This window comes from Peromyscus maniculatus, chromosome 12, assembly GCF_049852395.1.
Source record: "Peromyscus maniculatus bairdii isolate BWxNUB_F1_BW_parent chromosome 12, HU_Pman_BW_mat_3.1, whole genome shotgun sequence".
Classification (NCBI taxonomy): domain Eukaryota; kingdom Metazoa; phylum Chordata; class Mammalia; order Rodentia; family Cricetidae; genus Peromyscus; species Peromyscus maniculatus.
In genome coordinates this window covers 36,398,465-36,423,172 of record NC_134863.1, presented here as the reverse complement: position 1 = coordinate 36,423,172, position 24,708 = coordinate 36,398,465, and the positions used below count along the sequence as shown (strand labels likewise).

Sequence of the window (24,708 nt, the reverse complement as noted above, 5' to 3'; positions counted from 1 at the left end):
TTATAGTACTAAGCATTGAATGGAGAGCTTTGTTTATGGTAGGCAAGCACTTGCCCACGGAACTACATCCCTAGTTTCTTAGTTTCTGTTTTTGTAAGATTTACTTTTAGTTTTAATTATGTGCACGTGTGGGTGGAGTATATTGTGCAAGTGAGTGCTCACAGAGGCTAGAAGAGGATGTGAGACCTCCTGGAGCTGTAGTTAAAGACTGTCTTTAGTTCACAACATGGGTATTGGGAACTGAACTTGAAACTTGGGTCCTCTACAATGGCAATATGTACTCTTAAAGAGATGAGTCATTCATCTCTCCAACCTATAGTTTCTATTTCACTTTTCTTTTCCTGTCTTCCTTCCCTTCTTTCCTTCTCTCTTTCCTCCCTCCCTCCCTCTCTCCCTTCCTTTTTTTTGAAACAAAGTATCCCTATGTAGCTCTTGCAGACCTATTTCTATTTCTTAAAGAGAACAGTGATAATATGTGTTCTTTGATTATTAGAGATATTAAGTATCTCTTAAAAATAGCCATTGACAAGTGTTCTTTTTGTATCTGTACCTGTTTCAGTTCCTATTCAGGCTTTCTGTTGGAGTCTCCACCCTTCCTCATCATTTATGTGAGCACTGTGTGTGGGAATAACTTTTTCTGAAAACTACTCTTAACTTCAGAAAATGAACTTTGGCTGAACCTTACATCCAAGTTAATGATATGCTGTGAGACCATTTAAGCCATGTACTCAATCTGTCCTGAGTACTCAGTATAAGTTTAACCTGCCTTTAGGAAAACAATGTAACCAACTTTATTATGCCTTGGATTTTTACATGTAATCAGTTTTACAACCTAAGCTAAACATAAGCTTTATTCTTAAGTTATATAGTCTTCCACATCCCTGGCCCCAAATAATGTATGTACACCATGGTAATCATTTGCTGAAAGCAGTCAATAGGTTGAAAGAAACCTTCAAGAAAACAAGCATCCACCATAAATAAATGTTGGAAACAATATGTGGCTATGGTTTGATAACATCTGTTTGGGGCTTTTGAGTGCTATTCTATTAGAGGTCAGAAGAGAAGTCTTTCCCGTGCAAACCCTGACAAAAAAATGACGGAACTTCCTCATTTCTTTCTCATGCTGTGCTTTTTGTGCAGTTCAATACATAGAGCAAAGCCCTTTGCTAGGGACAGACAGAGGGAAGACATGGAGAGAAGTGGAGAATTCAGATTTGGGCTCTCTCCTGGTCTAAACTACTGAATGACTTTTACTGCCTCAGACGCAGCGCTGATACACTCTGGGAATTATTTCTACCATTATGTAGAGGGTAACTCTGGTTACAAGTGTTGTCTTCCACCCTGTGCTTTGCCCACTACCTCACTTTTAATATATTTCTTTTTTTTAATTTTATTTAATTTTCATTGATTCTTTGTGGATTTCACATGATGTATCCTGATCCCACATGTCTCCCCATCCCCTCAAAACAAAACAAAATTTAAGAGAAAAAAAAAACAAAGGAGGGAGAGAGGGAGAGAGAGAGAGAGAGAGAGAGAGAGAGAGAGAGAGAGAGAGAGAGAGAAGAATCTTGTTATGAAGTTGTAGTATGGCCCAGTCACACAGTTTACTAGTTCATTCATCTTTACTTGCAGGGGTTCTTTGCCACGAGTCATTGGTCTGGTTCAAGGCCTCTGGCTTCTGCGGCACTATTGATAATGGTTCCTCATTGGAGCGCCTCTTGGCTATCTTGTTGATGTCCTGTACTGTGGGGATCCTGTAATTTTAGATCTGTAAGTTCATCCCCTTCACATGCTCAACAGGTCATAGATGAGGTGGTTGTTGGAGTGGGCCAGCTCATAGCCCTGGTTTTGGGCCTAGGTGGTAGGTGGGTTGGTCAGCCTGCCTGCTTTCTTCCAATATCACCACCCAGGCAAGTAACACATTTTAATGTGTAAAATTTTACATTGTATGTGATATCATCTACTTAACTTTTTTTCTTAGCAGATATGGGCTTTGTAATGAGTGGATCAGCAAGGTTTTTCCACATAAAGAATAAAAATAGCCTATATGTAGATTATAGTGATTTTTATAGTTTTATAGTTATTTTCATATAAATTTTGAATCATTTGTTGAATAATCCATCATTTCTTCCAAATTTTCAATATCACTTTAACATTAGAATACTTCATATTCAGGTGTGTTGCTGGAATCAGGTATGTTCTATTCACTCATTTTCCCCATTTTTACTGTAATTTCTCATTATTTTATTATTATAGAATGTCTAAATATCTAGTATAGTAGACAGTCCCTCACTGCTCTCTTTCTCCAATCTAAAACACATATAGTGTAAGTTTACTGTGTTAGGTATTTTATCCACTCTGTGGTGGCACTAACTATATCTGTATTGTTCAGTCATCTCCAGTGGCCTCCACAACTCTTCATTTTGCAATGTTTTATGTGAATTGCACAGAGTTTGTGACTGGGTAATTTCCCTTAGCATACTATCTTCAGTGTTCATCTGCACATGGCCAGCATTCATTTCTTTATTAAGACTGAGTATATTTGATTCTATGCACAGGTACTTATAGCATAATCATTGATCTCTGTGTGGCAGATACTGTGCATATTATTTCTATGAATAGGTGTATGAATCCCTCTTAAAGATTCTGCTTTGCTACCTCTGAGTGTATGTCCAGAAAAACTGCTAGTCCAAATGGCAATATTAATGTGCTGTGAGAATTCAATACAATTTCCATAGAGGCTGTACCAGTTTGCATTCTCAACAATGGCACACAGGGATTCCATTTTCTCTACTTGCTTACCAACATGTGATATTTCTGTTTTCCTGAGTTGGGGTGGCCATCCTGCTGAATGGAAAATGTGATTTCATTTCCATTTGTTGTCTGGCTTGTTTTGATTTTCATTTCCCTGGGGATCAGTGTTTTTGGCAAACTTCTACATGCTTATTGGGCCATTTGCATGTCTCTTGGGGATGCCTTTTCAGATCCGTTGCTCTTTTAAAGATCAGGTTTTATTAGTTTTAGGAGAATTCTCTACATATCAATAAGTGTATAGATTGAAAATATTTTCTCTCACTCCCTGGGTCACTTTTTTTTCAGTATGTAATAATTTGATGCACATTTTAAAAATGCTGTTTCTTTTCTTTAATTTTCTTTTTTTTTGGTCTATTTTTGCATGTGCTTTTGACATTAATTCCAAGAAATCAGCCTAGTTGGTAATGGAATTTTAGCCCTATGTTTTCTTCTTTCAGTTTTTATGGTTTTAGAGTTCATGGATTCGTTTTGAATTATTTTCTCTGCATGGTTTTAAGTAAAGGTCCAACTTCCTTATTTTCCAAAAATAACATGTAGTTTGATGTTGTTGGTTTTAATCATTCTGCTTGTCTTTGCCTTTTGTTTGGAGAGCTTAATCTCAATTTAAGTTAACTTCTTTAATTTTTTCTTTAAGATTTCATATCTACACTCCACTTCCCTCCTCCAACTCCCCACAGGATCTGCTTCTGTCATTTTGACTTTTTTTTCTATTTGCCTTTTCTAAACACTTAAAGTTTTTTTTGTTTTGTTTTTGGTTAACATTATTATGTTATTTTTGCTCTGTTTAGTTTGATTTTTTATAGGGAATCACTGAGGTTCTTTTTCTTTTGTGTGCATTCCTTGAAAACTTTTGGGGACTATCATGAGGAGTACTTTTAACATTGTGGAGTTCCCACAGTGTAGTGTGAGTTTGCACAATATTTACTTTCATGGAGCACAAACAAACAAACAAACAAAAAACACTTTTAATATCTCCAGTCTCATTCTTTTCAGTTGTTCATGTCACAAAACTACAGGATTACTCTGAAAATACACCATCTTACCTTGTTAATTTCAATATCTTCTATTTTATGTATAATTCCTTTGGACCTGAAAGCCTTGACAATTTCTCTAGCCATATTGAGCATGACATTAATCTCCTCTTTGGTTTTCAGAGTGACAGCAGTTTCTGGATGATCATACTCTAAGTAGCCTGAAGAACAATGCAATATTGTCAGGTAAAATGAGAAGATTGCCTTAAGTATTTTGTGAGGACAAAAACTAACCCTTCTTTAAGTCAATGAAGTGCAACTTTCACTACAGGGGTGTGTATCTCACTGTCAGGCCTGTTACCATCAATCCCTCATCAGTCCTGCTGGGATTCTGTCATTTTCTTGGTTACACCCACACTGTGCTAAAGCTCATGGAAAAAGGATGTAAAGCCCTATCCCTAAACTAATGGTTACATTGGCCCACTGTCACTGGGTCCTGCAAGAATGCTGGGGACCATGTATCTGGTATTCATGATCCACTTTTCTGTACAGTTCAAAACAGGATATTTGACTATATACTACATGTTCAGCTGTGGTTTCTGATGAACTCCTATAGCTCATCCTGGGTCACTTTCCTCAAGTCTATTGGCGAATCTAGAAGACACAGCCATCTGTACCTTTTGACTTGTTTTGTCTGGATTACTAGATGCCCATGAAAACCTCACCCACTCACATGGGATATGTGATTTCCCCTGGCCATGACCTCTTCTCTGTCCTGTGACTAGTTGTCATACAGCTCTCTTAAGCTTCATTCTCAGGCTCTCTGTATTCTTTTGCTGCCTGCCACTTCCTACCAACATGTCTTCACATGTGAGCACTATGTTTTCAAGGGTGTTTATTCTACTTAGGATTTTTCCTCTACCAGAAATACAGCCTAGCATGACTCAGAGATGACACCCTTGCCAGGTGGGCATTGGGCCCTCTGCATTCCTCAGAGAAGTCCTCAGGACTCTATTCTGATTTCAGTCCCTAAATCCTAAATCTCCCTGTGGCAATACTCTTTGAGTCACTCAGGAACACACAAGTTGTGTCTGGTTTGGAAGAAAGGGGGATTCCTAAAGCTATGGATGATGTAAAGAATCATGGTGTAGTAATGGGGATTGTTTGAACACACATTAAAAACTTTCATTGTGTCAGGTAGAGAGCAAGTGTGATGAGTAATACTATGCTAACAAATTTATTATATGTTAATATAACCTTATAGTAATATTGCATACACTAGAAAACACAATCATGTGGGTTGTTTAAGTTTACCAATTTACTATTAAGAATTAAGGTTTGGGGGGTGAAGAGATGGTTCCATGTTTACAAACACTTACTGCCCTTGAAGAAGACCAAGGTTCAGTTTTCAGGACCCACATGATGCTCACAACTGTCTGACTTCAGTTCCAAAGGATGCTTTTTCTGACCTCTTGTGGAACTGCACACACATGGTGCTCAGACATGCATGCAGACAAAACACTCAAACACATATAATAAAGACAAACATTTACAAAAAAAAAAAAAGAAGAGGTAGGTTTCCTTACAGATTTTTGGTGCTAAGACCCATTGCTTTTCTGAAGTTGTCGTGACAAGAGATGTTTAAGTTGCATATTTAGAGTGAAGGTCCCTACCTAGCTCTTTCATGGCACGTTCCATATTCTTTGTTACCCGCATTAACAATATCTATAGAGCAAAAAAAAAAAAGACATTATTTCTGTTGGAAAAATAAAACAGTACAAATAGCTTTACATTTGTAAATGATTTTTAAGCTATTTTGATAGATTTATTAAAAAGAATGATGGAGGGTAGGGAGAGATGTCTCAGAGGTTAAGAGCACTTGTTGTTCTTACAGAGGACCTGGGTTCAATTCTCAGCACCCACCAAGCAGCTTACAATTGTCCCTAAGTTTGGTTCCAGGGAATCAGGTGCTCTCTTCTGGTCTCCACGAGCACCTGGCATCCACGTTGTGCACAGACAGACATGTATGCGAAACACATACACATAAAATAAAAATATTTTTTGTGTTTGATGGAGAATGTTTTAAGGGTTAGAATAGAACTTGGCAATGAGCTTTCAAATGATAGACGCTGAGATGTTTTTCAATATCAAATGCATAGAAGATTGGATAAAAGTGTATGAGAATTGAAACAACAAATATTGCTTGATGTTTTAGAAAGCCCAGTTTTTTGTGTCCTCGTCTTTGCCTTCTTAAATCCCATTGGTAGATATTAGTCATGAGAGATGGTAAGCAAGCTTAGGAAAATTGGCTTACAATTGCAGGTAGAGAGAGGAGAAATGCTCTTTAGGTCCTCTACCACGTGTTGGGTGTACAATATTTTTACTATGCTTGTTGTGGCACACAAAATTTGGCATTCAAGTGTTACAAATTATTTTGAAAGACAAATATTGAACTCCACCTAGCTGTCAAACTTCTAGGTATGTACAGACATCAATCTGCTTCAAACTGAGAGCAAAATATAAAAATAAAATAAAAAGAACTTAGGTCTAAGGTTTAAGGGCGTCTTTGCCACCTACTAGTCATGGGAGTGTAGGCATAATCAAGCAAATCGCTCTTGGCCCCATTTCTCATCTGCATAATGAGAGTATGTGATTGGGCACATGGAGATAATTGTTGTTTTCCTTACTCCTTTCTGTCTGCCAGACCACTGGCTTCTATTGCTCATACCTTTTATTTGGGTAAGAAGTGGAAGGAGCTTTGGGGCATGATGAGAGAGCTCTGCTCAACACTGCGGCCGCTCCTCCTCACTTTGCACTATTTCCTGACTAATCTTGGAGGCTGCATGCAGAGAGAGTTGAGCACTGTGCAGGGATGCAAAGGTGCCTCCCAAGGTCCTCCTTGTGGGCTAATATGGCACAGACTTTCTAGTTCAAGAAGAGAAGTGGTGTGGTAATAGACATAGAACAGTTACGCAGGAGTCAGAGACTACACCTATGTGGAAAGATGTCGGACAAGATGTGTGATGGCAACTGTGTAACGAACAGAGTGAAGGTGTCTCCTCCTGTTTGGCTTTTCTCTCACCTCTTTAGTCTGTTTGGAACTTGCAATATGATCGATTATATTCAGTACATCCATTTCCCCTTGGACATAGCCTTTTAGTACAGCATACCGAAAGGATATCTGATGGCTCATCCTTTTGTCTATTATTTGCAGCAACTTTGGTATTATGAGCTAAAAAAAAAGACTATTATTAAACATTAATTGCATGTTTTGTTTATATTTAGCTTAGTTTGGCCAGTTGCGTTCTCTGATTCATGCTAGCAGTACAAGATGTGAGCCTTTATTTCTGCTCCTGCTGTCATACCTCCCTCCCATGACAGACTCTTGTCCCTATAAAACCCTAATGCTTTCTTCTATAAGTCTTCACCTTGGTCATGGTGTTTTACCACAGCTGTAGAAAAGTAACCACTATGCTACTATTTTGCACCCATCCTGCTCTGTGACTTAGGAATGTGTGGATTCCATGCCTTTTCCCTTCTGAAAGTATGCTCCATAGGAACAAAGATCACATCTAGTCTCTCTTCATACTCACAGGGTCTACCCCTTGACATGAGCATTCAGAGTTATCTGAATATATTTCCAACCTTTTCTTAGACAGCTTACTCATTCCTCGCCTGCTTAGTAGAGTCTGTATACCACACATTAGAAAAAAATGAACTATAAACTTTGGAATATTCTAGACCTTCTGCCCTCAGATTGAATTGTGGATTAGTATATTTACTGTCTCACAGAATACCACAAAAGTAGAAACTAATAATTGACTACTTTAGTCCTGGTTCTTTTAGGTCTTAGTAGCAAAAGCATTTCTAAGAATGTATAAGAAAGACATAAACATTCTATGACTGTTTCTCTACCTATACATCCTCATATGATGTATCATGGAATAACTTTCCAATTACTTATGTAATCATATAAGAAGTAACTGCCATCATACACGTGAAAGCAGCATTGATCAGACGTAATTTTGGATAGCATAACACTGAATTTATACTATATGAAATGCATACTATCTTAGTTCTTGATCTGTGTAAATATATACTATTGGCTTTGTCACTATGGACTTTTTTTTGGTGGTGATTGTTATGATTATTTCCATTTTTAAACTCCCAGGTAACTATACAAAGAAGTATTACTTAGAATGTATTAGTATTTACATAAACATGACTTTTTCAAGCACTCTCTATTAAAAGGGAAAGCTGTGATGAATGTCTGTAGTTCCTTGAGCTAAACTGATTTATAATAATTGGAGTATTTGAAAGCTTGGCCTGCTAGAAGTAGTTAACCATTCAGACCCAAACATCAGCCCAGAAGCCAATGTTTACCCTGAAACTGTTGACCTGATTTTAAACTGACATTCCCTGTCACAGAGCCCACAGAGGAAGCCAAAGTCATGCACTTTACTTGAGCTTTACCTTCAAGATGCGCAGGATCCGAAGGAGTCGAACTATGTTCATGAAGATCACAGTCTCAGTTAAGTCTAAATTGTAATTAATGGAGTGTGTTTCAGTAAGCACTACATCTACTATGCCCACTAAGGTGATCCCCAGCTCTAACATGAGCCAGGTGTGCGAAAAAAATTCCTTCCTCATTGCTGCCATCTGTTGATACAAAAAGAAATTACATTGTCATATTTTCTGCTTTTGTTAAAACCGACCCCCCCCCCAAAAAAAACAAGAATGTAAACTTGTTACAACTGAGCTTTTTTCTTCATCGACCTATGACTCTATACGTCAGAAATACCACCAACACGCAAGCAAGCGGAGGATGCTTGTGACTGCGTCCTTTAGAGGAGGGAAACTGTGAAGACTGATGATGTAGACCTAATTGTACAGTATGGGTATAGATGAAAGATTTATCAAATGACACTGGAGTTGTCACTGGTCAGTAGTTGGAGGGAAAGACAAATTCACACAAAAATATCCCGCATCAGGGTTCCTTAATTTCAAACAGCCCTAAAAATATCCTACATCAGGGTTCCTTAATTTCAAACAGCCCTAAATGCCACAGGAATCCCAAGGTTTCTATTTATATTACTTAATTGTATCAAATGTGTGACACTGAGTAGTAAGAATATCAGATATATATGTAATTCACATGAGCTAGATTTTATTAAATCAGTTCAAGATTTAAAGATTAATTTGGTGAAAGGATTTTTTTATTCTATTTTGTTCTGTGATGATGAAAAACAAAAGTCACTTTCAATATCTTGAAAATTTAAGTAAATACAAATATTTTATCAAAACTACCTTGATAATTGTGCCAACGCTTTTATTTCAGGACAGTGAAAAGCTAACAGAAGGCATCACACACGACACATGCTCAAATATGTACATTTCAGAAATTCTTTCTGTCTACTATTTTTTCAAGCCATGTGTTCCTGCCTTTGAGTAGTTGGACAGAAAACAGACTCCTGGTTTTGTGTGCATTCTTTTTTGTTTTGGTATTTTTTTGTGTTTTTTGTTTTTTGTTTGTTTGATTTTCACTTTTTCTGGGGGTGTGGAAAACATGAAATGGTTTTGATATGGAGGTGGGTAGGATCTGGGAGACGTTACGGGAAGGGAAAGAATAAGATCGAAATACGGCATATGGAAAAGTGTTTCAAAGGAATATCACTAATGCAGTTTAGACTCAATCTGCATCCCTTTCACCTACATCATTGTATTTTGACAAATGCAGAGTCAATGCTTAAAGCATCAATTACTTGTTATTGTTGCTCTCAACATCAGCTTTACAAATTAAATTTGTGGGCTTTGAGAAGGGAGTTCACAATATTCTCTTAGAAAACTCTAGCCGATGTTGAAATGTGCCTCCCATAACACACTCATGTGCACAAATTTTAGATTACCTTAAGTAGAGCCTCTAGAGTATAAAAGTTAAGAAAATAGTAGTTAGCACATTTTATTTCATCTTTATAGATGTCCTTTAAGCGAGATATCCAGCAGATTATCATAGGATATATGCTCATTAATACAGCAAGGTATCCAGTGTACTCAAATTCATCTGTAAAGACGATTTTATGGCATAAGTGAAGAAATAAGTATCTGCAAAAAAAATAAATAAATAAAAAGAAAGACAATTTTATCCAAAAATATATATCTAAAAAATATAGAGAAATCATTAAATGTGTTTTAAATCCTTTGAGATAAGGACAGTGCAGTATTGTCAGAATGCAGGAGGACTATTCTGTACAACGATGACTAAACAAGATGTTTCATAGCATAGCTCCAAGCCACAAACAGTAGATATACAACTGTGGAGTCAGGTTGTGAGACCAACTCATTAAAAGGAGTCCAGATTGTTGGAAGATACAATTACTAAAGATCTAAAAGACCAGGGAGAAACAGTCAGCCATGTTTCAAATATTTGACACCTAGGATTTTATTTTAGATGTGATCATTTATTATAGCAATGAAGAAATGATCTCTCTAACATGCTTGTTCAAGGAGACTTCCAGGTCTAATGTAACTGTTGCACTCTGGAACTCACAGAAACTTTCATTGCACAAGATCTGCAAGAGACCAGGACTTTCAACATGCTGTAATGTCTAGAGTACAGGATCATCTCTCCCCTGTGGCTATACATGCAGTTAACAGTTGACGGGAGAATGCGAGAGACATTTTCTTCAGTGATGTAGCCACTGGTAAGCAATAGATGCCAGGCCCTCCAGCTGTGATGAGACTCCAGCCACAACCCAGGCAATCTTTCTCCTCATAGCTCTCACAAGAACCATGTTCCCTTATTATGGGACTGGGCATTTCCAGATAATAAACCCCAAATGTGGAAGGGCTGAAGACAGAACTGTTTGATAACATATTTTAGTTAGACCCATTGTTCTTGTAGATGGCCTTATCTAGCAATATCCTGGGATCTTTTTAAATATCTGCTTCATTCAGAAATATAAAAAAAATGGAATATATCTAGCTCCCACTGGATGGGATTAGCCCACCTTTTGCCCATTTTGTGGGTATAACATCTTTCTACTCCCTCCTTTTGCATAAGGGCCCTAAAAGAACTAATTTTTCTTTCTCCAAGTGAGTTGAAGTCCATACCTCTGTCCCACTATCTATTAAACCTTTTACTAGATCCCTGTCTCTCTCAAACCCTGTTCCTTAAAAAAAAAGTTAGGTGCAAATGTTCCTGGAAACAAACTCCTACTCACGCACCTACAAATCTCCACTCATGCTCAGGCAAACATCTGTACTAGCTAGTTTCTGTTAACTGGACACAAATTAGAGTCATTTAGGAAAAGGAAACCTCAATTGAGAGAGTGCTTCCACCAGACTGACCTGTAGGCAAGTTTATGGTACATTTTATTCATTAATGATTGATGATCATTAATCATTAGAAGGCCCAGCCCATCATGGGTGGTGCCATCCCTGGACAGATGGGGTTGTGATAAATGAAAAAGTAGGATGAACAAGTTATGTGTAACAAGCCAGTAAGCAGCATTTTCCATAGCCTCTCCATCAGTTTCTACCTCCAAGTTCCAACCTTGAGTTCTTGCCCTGACCTTCCTGGATGATGACTTAGAAGCTGTAACATGAAATGAGCCCTTTCCTCCCCAAGTTGCCTTTGGCCACGATGTTTCTTCACAGCAATAGAAACTAAGACAACACTAAAGAAACTCATTTAGGGACACACACACACACACACACACACACACACGAAAGTTTGGACAGTTTGGAAGAAGAGTTGGGGGGTGAATATGTACATGTATGAAAATGTCACAATGAAACATATTATGCATAATTAACATGCTTATAAAAAAAGAGAACGTTAACTAGAGATTTAGCACAGTAGTAGAATGTTTGCCTACCTTCATATACAGCACTCTAAAAATACAAAACACCCCAGTCTAAAAAATACAAGCAAAATGTCATTCTTATATCTTTCCTTCTTTTAAGTGATTTTTGTGTGTTTGTAAAGAATTAAATGGTAATCTACTTCAAAATAATCTTCAAAGTACGTAGGCTATAATTTTAAAAGGAACTAACTTTCAAAAGTTGTCATTACATTTTTTTTTTTATTTCAGGATTGCTCACCTTGATGGAACCCCTTTATCTTTTTTAGTATTGTACACCCAGTTGAGTAGTAATTTTCTAATGAAGGCGAGGAATTTTTTGCTTTCAGAATACTTCTTTATGGTCTCAGGACTCATATATCTAAAAAAATATAGAGAAATCATTAAATGTGTTTTAAATCCTTTGAGATAAGGCCAGTGCAGTACTGTCAGAATGCAGGAGGACTATTCTGTACAACGATGACTAAACAAGATGTTTCATAGCATAGCTCCAAGCCACGAACAGTAGATATACAACTGTGAAGTTGGGTTGTGAGACCAACTCATTAAAAGGAGTCCAGATTGTTGGAAGATACAATTACTAAAGATCTAAAAGACCAGGGAGAAACAGTCAGCCATGTTTCAAATATTTGACACCTAGGATTTTATTTTAGATGTGATCATTTATTATAGCAATGAAGAAATGATCTCTCTAACATGCTTGTTCAAGGAGATAAAACTAGCTCTGTCAGGCTGGGATAACTGAGCAGTATATAGAGCATCCATCCCACCTCACACAGGTTTCCCTTCAAGGCAGGTAGTTGGGTTTAAGCAACTACAAAAAGGTAAACATGTTAACTTGGAGAGGTCAGTGTCATAAGAGACTCAAAGGCATGTTGACAATGCTTACTAGAATGTGCTTATGGATTTCCTTTAATTTTTGTGTTGAAGTAGCTCAGATCTGTTAATAGCGGCTTGGTTTTGCTTAGCAAGTCTGCTTGATTTTATTAAGAATTTATCTTTCCTAGGTCCTCTGTCTTTATTGGAAAGTTCACCAAGCTTTGTGCCCTACTGTGCCATGTTGCTTAATTGAAGGATATTGGAACCCCAAGTGCAAAGGCTTTGTCTTTCCTCTTGATTATTTTGTCTCACTCTGAAATTTTTTATGTAGTATGCTCTCTCTCTCTCTCTCTCTCTCTCTCTCTCTCTATATATATATATATATATATATATATATATATATACACACATATATATATATTCTGTACAGACTGATCTTTATTAATATCTACAATTGTTGGTTACTTTATAGTATTAATATATATGGAAGACTAGGTACTTACTAAAAATCATAAACTTAGAACACATTTTGGGAAAATCCTATTTTTCTTTTCTTTTTTTTTTTTTAAACCTCCATTTTCTCTCTTTTTTTATATATATATAAGAGATTTTTCTAGTCGTTTTACATATCCGCAACAGATTCCCCTGGCCTCCCTCCTCCCACCCACTCACCAGCATTCCCCTTGACCCACTCCCCATTTCCACCTACTCCAAGGCAAGGACTCCCCTGGGGGAGTCAGCCCAGCCTGGTACATTCAGTTGAGGCAGGTCCAATCCCTTCCTCCCTGCACCAAGGCTGAGCAAAGTGTCTCAGCATAGGCCCTAAGTTCCAGAAAGCTGGCTCGCACCAAAGACAGGTCCCAGTCTCACTGTCTGGGGGCTTCCTAAACAGTTCAAGCTAATCAACTGTCTCACTTATCCAAAGGGCCTAGTCCAGTTCCATGGGGGCTCCTTAGCTGTTGGTTCACAGTTCATGTGTTTCCGCTAGTTTGGTTATTTGTCCCTGTGCTTTTTTCCAATCATGGTCTCGATATCATTTGCTCATATAATCCCTCCTCTCTCTCATCGATTGGACTCCTGGAGCTCCACCTAGGGCTTGGTCATGGATCTCTGCATCTGCTTCCATCAGTCACTGGATGAGAGTTCTATCATGACAGTTAGGGTGATCACCAGAGTAAGTCAGCTCAGGCACTCCCTCGACCACTGCCACTAGTCTATAGTGGAATCATCTTTGTGGATTTCTGGGGACCTCTCTAGCACTCTGCTTCTTCCTATTTCCGTGGAGTCTTTATTTATCATGGTATCTCTTTCCTTGTTCTCCCACTCTGTTCCTGATCCATCTGGGATCTCTTGCTACCCTAAGCTCTTTTTCCTCCCAACTCTTGCCCTCTATTACCCCTCTTCACGTCCAATTTCCTCATGTAGATCTCATCTATTTCTCTGTTGATGGATGATTCCCTGTGTCTTTCTTAGGGTCCTCTTTACTGGGTAGCCTCCCTGGAATTGTCAGTTGCAGTCTGGTTATGTTTTGATTTACATCTAGTATCCGCTTAGGAGTGAGTACATACCAAGTTTGTCTTTCTGAGTCTGGGTTACCTCACTCAGGATGATATTTTCCAGTTCCATCTATTTGCCTGCAAACCTCATGATGTCATTGTTTTTCTCTGCTGAGTAGTACTCCATTATATATATGTACCACATTTTATTTATCCATTCTTCAGTTGAAGGGCATCTAGGTTGTTTCCAGGTTCTGGCTATTACAAACAATGCTGATATGAACATAGCTGAGCACGTGCTCTTGTGGTATGATTGAGCATTCCTTGGGTATATGCCCAAGAGTGGTATAGCTGGGTCTTGAGGGAGATTGATTCCTAATTTTCTAAGAAAGCACCATGTTGATTTCCAAAGTGGTTGTACAAGTTTGCATTCCCATCAGCAGTGGAGGAGAGTTCCCCTTGCTCCACATCCTCTCCAGCATAAAGTGTCTTCAGTGTTTTTGATCTTAGCCATTCTGACGGGTGTAAGATGGTATCTCAGAGTCGTTTTGATTTCCATTTCCCTGATGATTAAGGATGTTGAGCAATTCTTTAAATGTCTTTCAGCCATTTGAGCTTCTGTTGAGAATTCTCTGTTCAGCACTATAGCCCATTTTTTAATTGGACTGTTGGGTATTTTGATGTCTAATTTCTTGAGTTCTTTACATATTCTGGATATCAGCCCTCTGTCAGATGTGGGGTTGGTGAAGATCTTTTCCCATTCTATAGGCTGTCATTTTGTCTTATTGACTGCCTAAGACCCCAGCCACTTCCTGAGGCTTGGAAACTAACTCCTAGTTCTCATTGGACCTAGAGGTGAGTGACTCTGTTCATACCCAGTGAGTCTTGCCCATAGGACCCATCACTGGGTCACAGCCAATCCCAGGAACACCTGCCCAACTCTGCCCCAGTTGCCAGCCAGCAGGCAGGGTTCCTGTGGGAAGGCCCCCCCCAAAACCCCCCAGCAGACCCTGAAATCTACACTCTCTGCCCCCATATCCATCTGCCTGAGACCCCAGCCACTTGCCAAGGCTCAGAAACCAAACTGCCAGCTCTCATTGGACAAAGAGCTGTCATTGGACCAAGATTAACCTCAGGAGACAGTGAATCTGCTAGCCCTCAGTAGACCAAGAGTGGCTTTCAGAGAGGTAAAATCTGCCACCTCTCATTGGAGCAAGAGAGGCTTCCTGAAACACAGAATCTGTCAGCTCTGACTGGACCAAGAGCCCTGATAAGACCAAGAGCAGCTCTGTGAGTCACGGAATCAACTAGCTTGGGTTGACCCAAGAGAAGTTCCCTGAGACACAGAATCTGCTGGCTCCAATTAGACCAAGAGCTAAGATTGGACCCAGACGGGCCCCCTGAGACACAGACACAGCAAGCACAGAGTGGACCAACAGCAACTTGCTCAGACACAGACATCTATATACCTATTAGAGGAGGAGATGGGTAGAAGTCAAGGCAGAAGTACATACAACAACATAAAGAGCAATACAACATCACCAGAACCTAGCCCTCCTCCAACAGCAAGACCTGAACATCACAAGGTAGAAGAAGCAGAAGAAAGCAACCTTAAGTATAGCATCATAAAGATGCTAGAGGCCTTTCAAGAAAAAAATGAAAAATGAAATTGAGAAAAAGACAAACAAAAGTGGAAAAAATCAATAAAATATTGAGAAAAAGACAAATAAAAAATTGGAAGAAATCTAGGTATATTGATATCATTGAAAATGATGAAGTTATTCAATTCTCCAGGATTTAATATTATAAAGTAATTACATGGAGATTCTTGTATGTCCATATAATCTGATTCATTTATAAGTTATAGATAGTTATTGAACTAATCTAAAATGGTTGTTAGATGCTATAGATAAACCATGAAGAAATACTGATTTCTGTTCATAAGGGTCCAGTGGATGAAATATGCAACTAACCATTTCCATAACTGTTGTCATGGAGGAAGCTCTCCACCAACAGAGTGGACGTATTATAAATAGCATTCTGGGGGATAAGGAAACCTTTTTGAGAGAATTATTGTCTCTGATAAGATCCAGCAATTTTGCAGGTTCTTATAAATCCTAAAATTATGTGATCTCAGAGCCCAAATTACAAGGTAATCAATAACTAAGGCAGAAGCAAGACATGTCCAGAGGACTGAGAGGGACTCGATACAAAGAAGGGGTCAACAGTGCGCACCAGGAAGGAGCATAAAGGGGCTGAAGGAATGGTGTGGGAGAGTGTTGTGACATATGACAGTCTTATTCACACATGTAGGACACATATTCAGCACCAATAAATGTCAAGCCATATGCCAGGTACAAAGTAGTCAGGCATTGAATCTTAGCTCTGCGATTTATTAGACAAATAACCTCAAGCAAACTACTTGACTTCTCTGTCCTTCACTTCCTTCCCAATGCATCATGGAGATAACAGGAGCACGTCCTTTAAGTTCTGTGAGGTAATAATAGATAATGCATGGAACATGTTCGAAAGTGTGTCTGGCACTCAGCAAGAATAAACAATTTATTTAGAGCGTTATTTCACGGGGTCTTACACAGGCACTATGAGTAGGTTCTGGTAACCTTGGCAATCACTTTGCTTCTTTTTTTTTTTTTTTTTTTTTTTTTTACCACAGGACATCCCAACCTGTGGAGCTACTGAGTGATTCCAATTAAGAAATGGCAAAATCAATTCCAAGATAGCTGCAGAAAAAAGCACACACTGAGAACAAGTGGGATCAATAGTTCTCTACCAATGGGAGCACAGGGCTGCTACTTGGATATTGCCTGCAGTGCCTGGCATGTGGCTTGGCATATATTGCTGCTAAATATGTGTCCTACATGTGAATAAATTGTCACACGTCCCAACAATCTTCTGCATTATCCCTTTAGTCTATTGGTGCCCCTTCCTGGTACCCACTGTTGACCCCAACTTTGTGTCCCTTTCAGTCTTCTGCGCATGGCTTGCTTCTGCCTTAGTGCTTAATTTAAAGGTTCAAAACAAATCAAATGGGTTTTTTGCTCTCTGACACTTTATTTTTGTCACATTTCCCCCCTGGCCCCGACAGTGTAAAGACAGGTTTTTTTTTTTCTTTTCTTTCTTTCTTTTTTTTTAATTTTACAATACTATTCAGTTCTACATAATAGCCACAGATTCCCTTGTTCTCTCCCTTCCTGCCCCCCTCCCCTTCCCCCCAGCACACCCCCCATTCCCACCTCCTCCAGATCAAGGTCTCCCCCGAGGACTGGGATCGACCTGATAGACTCAATCCAGGCAGGTCCAGTCCCCTCCTCCCAGATTGAGCCAAGCATGCCTGCATAAGTCCCAGGTTTCAAACAGCTAACTCATGCAACGAGCCCAGGACCTGCTACCACTGCTTAGATGCCTCCCAAACAGATCAAGCCAATCGACTGTCTCACCTATTCAGAGGGCCTGATCCAGTTGGGGGCCCCTCAGCCTTTGGTTCATAATTCATGTGTTTCCATTCATTTGGTTATTTGTCCCTGTGCTTTATCCAACCTTGGTTTCAACAATTCTCGCTCATATAAACCCTCCTCTGTAGCTAGAGTTTTCCTGCCTGGCCCACAGTCAGGACAAATCTTTGTCACCCGCCAGTCCCACAGCCGCTCAGACCCAACCAAGTAAACACAGAGACTTATATTGCTTACAAACTGTATGGCCGTGGCAGGCTTCTTGCTAACTCGTCTTATAGCTTAAATTAATCCATTTCCATAAATCTATACCTTGCCATGTGGCTGGTGGCTTACCGGTGTCTTCACATGCTGCTTGTCATGGCGGCAGCTGGCAGTGTCTCTCTTCCTCAGCCTTCTGCTTCCCAGACTTCTCCTCTCTCCTTGTCCCACCTACTTCCTGCCTGGCCACTGGCCAATCAGTGTTTTATTTATTGACCAATCAGAGTATTTTGACATACAGACCATCCCACAGCACTCCTCTTTCTCACTAATTAGACTCCCAGCGCTCCACCAGGGGCCTAGCCGTAGATGTCTGCATTCAGATTCCTCAGTCCTTGGATGGGGTTTCTGGCACAACTATTAGGATGTTTGGCCATCCCATCACCAGAGTAGGTCAGTCCCAGCTGTCTCTCGACCATTGCCAGCAGTCTTTTGTGGGGGTATCTTTGTGGATTTCTGTGGGCCTCTTTAGCACTTTGTTTCTTCCTTTTCTCATGTGCTATTCATTTACCATGGTCTCCTATTCCTTGTTCTCCCTCTCTGTTCTTGATCCAGCTAGGATCTCCCGCTCTCTTTCCCTCGACCCTCACCATTAGTTGCTCCCACTCATGTCCAGGCTGTTCATGTAGATCTCATCCATTTCTCCGAAGACAGGGATTTTTTTTTAGGGTGGTATTTATTCCTTCATTAAAAACTTCTATTGTGCTTTGTATATCTGTCTTCACTATAGAGGGCACTGTATTATTTAAAAAAGATACATTTTTCGAGCTTCTTCACTTCTATGGAGTTCCTGCAAGCATTTGAAAGGTTTGGATTTAGAGAACATATGGAGATTCTTGTGTTATACATGGAAATATCTAAATCCTTGTTAAGGAACTCAAGTTTTAAATAGCACATGTTTTATCATCCTTCCTGGATACATAAAATTTTGTAATGATTTGCACAACTGGCTGGAAATGAAAACTCTTAAGCTCTTAGAGAAAGTCCGTGCTTGAACTACAATGATTACTTACTGAACAGCTGTGTTCCTTATAGATGTGTGTATGTTACATGCTATATGGATAAACCATGATTCTCTTCTCACTTAGAGCTTTTCTCTTTACTGTATAAGATAGCAACATGTGAATGGATGCAAGATTGGCACATCATATTTAGGATATATGACACCAAAGCTCAGGCTTATGTGTGGAATAATGAGCCAAGTGTACAGTTATAAGCAGACTCTATCAATGACCTTGGCATCACTTAAGCTGAATTTGAGTTTCTTTGCTATTAAGGGGGAGATCTGGACTTGGGGGGTATGTCTGAGCTTTGGGTGCACATGTCAACTACGTTACTGTTTAATTGTTCTCCTACTTCCAATCATAGATTCTCCATTCCCTTAAAGAGGGTGACCTGGTGGTGCTCCCCCAACACACCACCTTTCCTTAGCTGTTGGATCTAAGAGAATCAGTACCAGATTACAGACATATGCCTAAAGTTAACATGGGGTCCATCTGTGCTTTGGGAAGGTGCACCTGTAAAGATTAAGGGACACGTGGTCTCTATTTAAGTCTTCAGAGAGGCTAAAAGGAAAAACACTTGCTATAATGTAGCTTTGAAAATGGGAAACCAAAACCGAAAAAAGGTTATTTCTTTCAGAAGATGCTTGCCAAATACACCAGCCTGGAAAACTCAAATGCGGGAAATGGAAAGGAGGGGATTCAGTTTGAGGTGCAGAGCATGGAGTGTATATGGTGCCAGATGGATGGAGGTTACAACACACAAGTGTGAAAACTCCCCCACGCAGTGGCTTAGGGTAGAAGCCCTCTCTTGGCAACATACTTACTCTCCCTTCTTCTCACCAAAGCTTCCGGCTGCACCTACCAGCACCTGCACTGCACTCTGGGACAGAATCTCATTCTTGTACTGCCGTTGGTAGCTCGCCTGAAAGAAAAGTTGATGTAATAATTACATGCTGTGGGCACAATGACAACTTATTATCTCCTTAATAGAAAAAAAAAAGATGTGTGAGAAAGAAGACAAACTCCCCAAATGACCTAGCATGCTTGCAGAAAGAATCTTTCTACAGCGTCCAGGTTACCATGTCAACACAGGATAGATCTGGGCATTGGGGAGAATAATCAGGTTCTGCAGGGAACTCTGGCACAGCTAGTCTTTGACCTGGGTTAAGAAAGGTAGAGTTCTGTGAAAAAATTAGCTCTGGGGTTGCTACAAGCTGTGTCCTACTGTGAAACTCGTGATGCATATTAGAATATTAAGGGCATTTAGAAATCCTGATGGATTAAAATCACCTTGGCTCATCTTTATTTAAGTGTGTGTTCCCAAATATTTCACAATACACCTCTGCTAGCTCCTTTATTATGTTTATTGATGATCTGCTGAGCTTTAGGGACTCTGAGGCTGTGGGAGCTACCACTGGATCCTGTACCTTTCAGAAGTAAGTTGATCATGGTTGAGAATCACTATATAGGAAACATTTCTAAACTGGAATGTAGAATGTAATTGAAGGTTCCTGGGTCTGTAGTCAGTATTCTGTATACAACCAATGATGAAATTACAGCATTTTTATTCTTGGAGGGTACTAGAAAGATAAATCAACTAACTTTGGGGAGTGAGGGGTTAAAAAGCTGCTCTTGGGACTGGGGATACAGTTCCATGACCGAGCACTTGCCCAGCATACAAAGGGCCTGGGCTTCGTCCTCAGTGCTATTAAAGATGTCTCCATAGCAACAGGAATTCAATAGAGCAGCAGTCTTTTCCTTAAACAGCTTTAAAGAACATATACAATATATAATTAAAATATTATTATTAGCCTTAAGGTTAAAAACAGCAGTTTGTTTGGAAAAACCTGAGGAAGATGAAAACAATTTGGACTCCATGAGATCTTAGAAATGCTAATGGCAAAGTGGTTAGAAACTAGAAAAAAATTTAATTTTTAAATGATCATTTTCACTAAACAGAGAGGAAACTGAAAACAGTTGATTCTACAAAGCAACTCTTCTGGAATTACATGGTTTATATATGTCTTACTTTATGAAGAGTCTAGTCCATTTTCTGCTCTACAGATGCAAATGGTAGCCTTTTCAGGATAGTGCCAGAGACCCAGATCTGTATGAATTTGATATTTTGCTTCTCATCACCATTACAATATGCTACTACTCTGAATGAATACAGAATATTTTCTAGACCAGATTTTCTTTTCTAGTGTACGACAGTAGAGAAGGTATTCTTTCCTTTACCAGAACTGGGTGAGATCTGAACAACAATATTCAAAATTTTGATGATTGTAATAGGCCACTTAGAATAGAGAGTGCAGAGATGAAATTGACCACATGGCAATAAATATGCAAAGATGGCTAAGGTGAAGAGTTACTACAAGTGCACTGAGAAGATTGAATCTGCCTTGAAAAAAAAGATTTCTTGTTTAAGAAAACACAGCACAGGAGCCCAATATCAAAAGTCAGGGGTATATAACAGTAATCAAACATTTGAGGAAAGAAATTGAGAAGGTACAGGGGCTGTTGATTGTATAGAACCCAGGTTGAGATAAACAGAAAGAACTGCAGAAGTCATGCAGTCATCTTTAGTCCCCCCCTTTTGCACATGGGGAGAATAGAGTAAACAGGTCATTATTACAATAGTAATAAAAACAAGACTTTTAGTGGAGTCACCTGCATTTGTTTTGGGGGTTCTGGAATGCTGTGTTTTCCTGAAATAAAGAAAAAAATCTAGAAATGACTTAAAACCATGGTTTTAAAAAAATTCTAAACTCCAGTGAAATAAAAATAAGCTGGAAACATCTAAGTGGGAAAAGAAGCTACAATTTATTTCGTAAATAATTATAAATATGTATCACTTTACTGCTTTCATACAAACATATCGCTAACTAGATGCAACTCTTGCATTTTAGGCCTGAAAAAATCTGTAGAAATGAAGTGATCAAATGTTTTTCTACATTAGAAACATGAGCTACCAGGTCATGTCAGATTTGTTCCATAGGCTGCACTGAGACGTGTGCTGCTGCTGCTGGCTATGAATGTGGCCATCACAAACTAATAGACTTACGTAGAACATTAGGAGGTGTGTGTGTGTGTGTGTGTGTGTGTGTGTGTGTGTGTGTGTGTGTCTTTTTTTTGTAATTTGGTTGTATGCTTATTGAGTACAAACTCTGTAGATGATAACGCCATTTTACAATGTCAAAAGTTTGGGAACATCTAGCTACTAAATCGTTGAGAGGTAAATTGTATAGTTTTTTTTTTTTGATTGGAAATGTTGGAAATATCAGTGATAAAAACAACAGCAATGTTTTGAAGAATGTGTATTTAAGAAGGCATATCTATAAAAAGTTGAATGTTTACAGAGTAACTAATAAAATTGTGATTAGGAAAAAATATAAAATTAAAGATTGAAAATTATGAGAAAAAATAAAATTGTTTTAGAACTCTGAATTAAAATAATCTTTGTGTTCTCAGCCATTAGTACCTCATATACTAATTTTCTTCTTTAAAAATAAAATCATAAGAAGAATGAGAAAAAAGAAATGGGAATATATATATATATATATATATATATAACATATATGTACTAAAAATTAGTCCATGGTAATGTTTTTAATTAAAGTTGGTAGTTAAATAATTACTCATAGTTTAATGATAAAGTTACACATGCTTTTGTTCATTTGTTTTGAGACAGGGTTTCACTAGGTACACCAGGCTGGCCTGGAACCCACGGAGATCATCTTGCTTCTGCCTTTCTGTGCTGGGAAGAAGGTGTGTGCCACCATACCCAGCTAAGCATGCGTTTTAAAGTTAGCTTAACAGGCAGAAAGAACAAAAAGCCTTGTGTATTTATACAAAAGAAGGAAAGAAGTCAGGCAAGGGAATGCAGGACAATAAAACAAGACCAGCAAGAGAGATACTAGAGAAGAACAGACTTAAGATACCCAAATAACCTGACTGCTTTTTCTTATAAAATATAGACAGTGTTCAGAGAGGTTCAAGTGAACAAGTACTGAGTACCAACTATGCACCTCATATTATGCTATTCAGCATTAGACATACAGTATTAGATGTATTGATAAATCACAATTGTTGGGATATTGCTACTTTACTAGATTCACCTAGGAAGGAAAATGAACTCTTTTTAAAAAGTAGAATTTATTCTATTTCCCTTCCTAGGGAGATCCTTCCCTCTTTACTAGATAGTTGTCGATGGATGAGGGTCGGTGTGAGGATGGGGAATGGGAAGATCAAATGGGGAGGCAGAGGGATGAGAGAGGGAACAAAGGGAATTGGGGGGGCAGCAAAAAACTAATGGTCATTTGAGGGTTTGTATGGAAACCTAATACAGTAGATGCTGTGGGATAATGCTCTGGTACACTGGTTTAATAAAATGCTGATTGGCCAGTAGCAAGGAAGGAAGTACAGGTGGGGCAAGCAGACTAGGAGAATTCTGGGAAGAGGAAGGGCTGAGTCAGGAGTTGCCAGCCAAACACAGAGGAAGCAAGATGACAAGGCAGAACTGAGAAAAGGTACCAAGCCACATGGCTAAACATAGATAAGAATTATGGGTTAATTTAAGTGTGAGAGCTAGTCAGTAATAAGCCTGAGCTAATGGCTGAGCAGTTATAATTAATATAAGCCTCTGTGTGTTTACTTGGGGCCAAGTGGCTGTGGGATGCGGGTGGGAAAGATTCATCCAGACTGTAGGGCTGGGCAGGACCAGAGAAACATCCAGCTACAAGTAGAAGCTTCTTAAAATATATACATATGTGAAAGAAATCTAAATAGAATCACTAAGTAACAGAGGAGACAAAGTCCCAACTAGAAATCTTTTGCCTCCAAAGGAAACCCCCAAGTTCTGAGAATGTGTTACATCTAATTAAGCTGTTGTTGCCCAAAGAGGCCCCATGGGAACCCCCAAATAACCCACCCTATTGCCAAGGCTATTTGTTCCTCTCCATAGACACATGGTAAGGCCTTATAATCTGAAGACAACACTTAACTTATTGAACATAACTCGGTGAACACAGAGAAGTTGAGCTGGTTCCTATCTAGACCCTTCCTTCACCTTTACTGACTAATATTCATGATAATACAAGGTACTCTGCATGCTACTAGAGGAGAAAGCTAACCACCAACCCAGATGAAAGCCCTGTGATCTACAGTGGTGATCTGCCTGCAAGATATGGTACAAAGCTTGTGGGAGTAACCAACCACTATCTGCTTGGTTTTAAGGCCCACTCTATGAGATGGGGCCCATCCCTGACAGTGCTTGGTTGGCCAAGAATCTGAGCCTAGAAAGGACATTAACCTAGAGGAAAACCAAATACTATTCTGCTAAAGCAGTACTTTTAAACCTTCCTAATGCTGAGACTCTTTAATACAGTTCCTCATGTTGTGGTGACACCCCCAACCATAAAATTAATTTCATTGCTACTTCATAACTGTAATCTTGCTACTGTTATGAATTGTGATGTAAATATATGATATTCAGGATATCTGATACATGACTTCTGTGAAAGCATCATTTAACACTCCAAAGGGATCACCACCCACAGGTTGAGAACCACTGTGCCAAAGGAATGTACCCACAAAATCTCCCGATGACATTCTTTTATACTCATAGATCAGTGTCTTGTTCAGCCATTATCAGAGCAGCTTCCTCCTACAGTTGATGGGAACAAGTACAGAGATTCACAGCTGATAAAAAGTACAGAGAGTGAAAGACCTTGGGTCATCCAGTTATAAATGGGATGTCTCCATCAAATATCTCCTCTTGGGGTTCAGGGAACCATGGAAGAAAAGGAGGAAAGATTGTAAGCGCCAGTATGGATGGAAGACACCAAGAAAACAAGGTCTTTCTAGACATAGTAGGACTGATGCATATAAGAACTCACAGAGACCGTGGCAGCATGCATAGCACCTGTGATGGGGTCCCAGCACCAAGAAGAATAGAAAATATCTCCAATTGATAAACCCTTGAAAAGGGAAAATCAGTTTTTTCCATCAGT

At 39.1% G+C, this 24,708-nt stretch overlaps 1 protein-coding gene across 7 annotated transcripts in view; it reads right to left on the bottom strand.

The window, feature by feature from the left end:
• The window catches only part of Slc9c1 (solute carrier family 9 member C1), a 130,631-nt gene that overhangs the window by 24,292 nt on the left and 81,631 nt on the right, over positions 1–24,708 (bottom strand). For all 7 annotated transcript variants that reach the window (XM_076548885.1, XM_076548886.1, XM_042259358.2 and 4 more), the window contains 7 exons: positions 19,522–19,619; positions 11,889–12,008; positions 9,692–9,887; positions 8,259–8,444; positions 6,868–7,017; positions 5,459–5,510; positions 3,858–4,006 (listed from right to left, as the gene is read on the bottom strand). In XM_076548885.1, the coding sequence (XP_076405000.1) occupies positions 3,858–4,006; positions 5,459–5,510; positions 6,868–7,017; positions 8,259–8,444; positions 9,692–9,887; positions 11,889–12,008; positions 19,522–19,619 (951 nt within the window). The remainder of the gene's footprint in view (positions 1–3,857; positions 4,007–5,458; positions 5,511–6,867; positions 7,018–8,258; positions 8,445–9,691; positions 9,888–11,888; positions 12,009–19,521; positions 19,620–24,708) is intronic.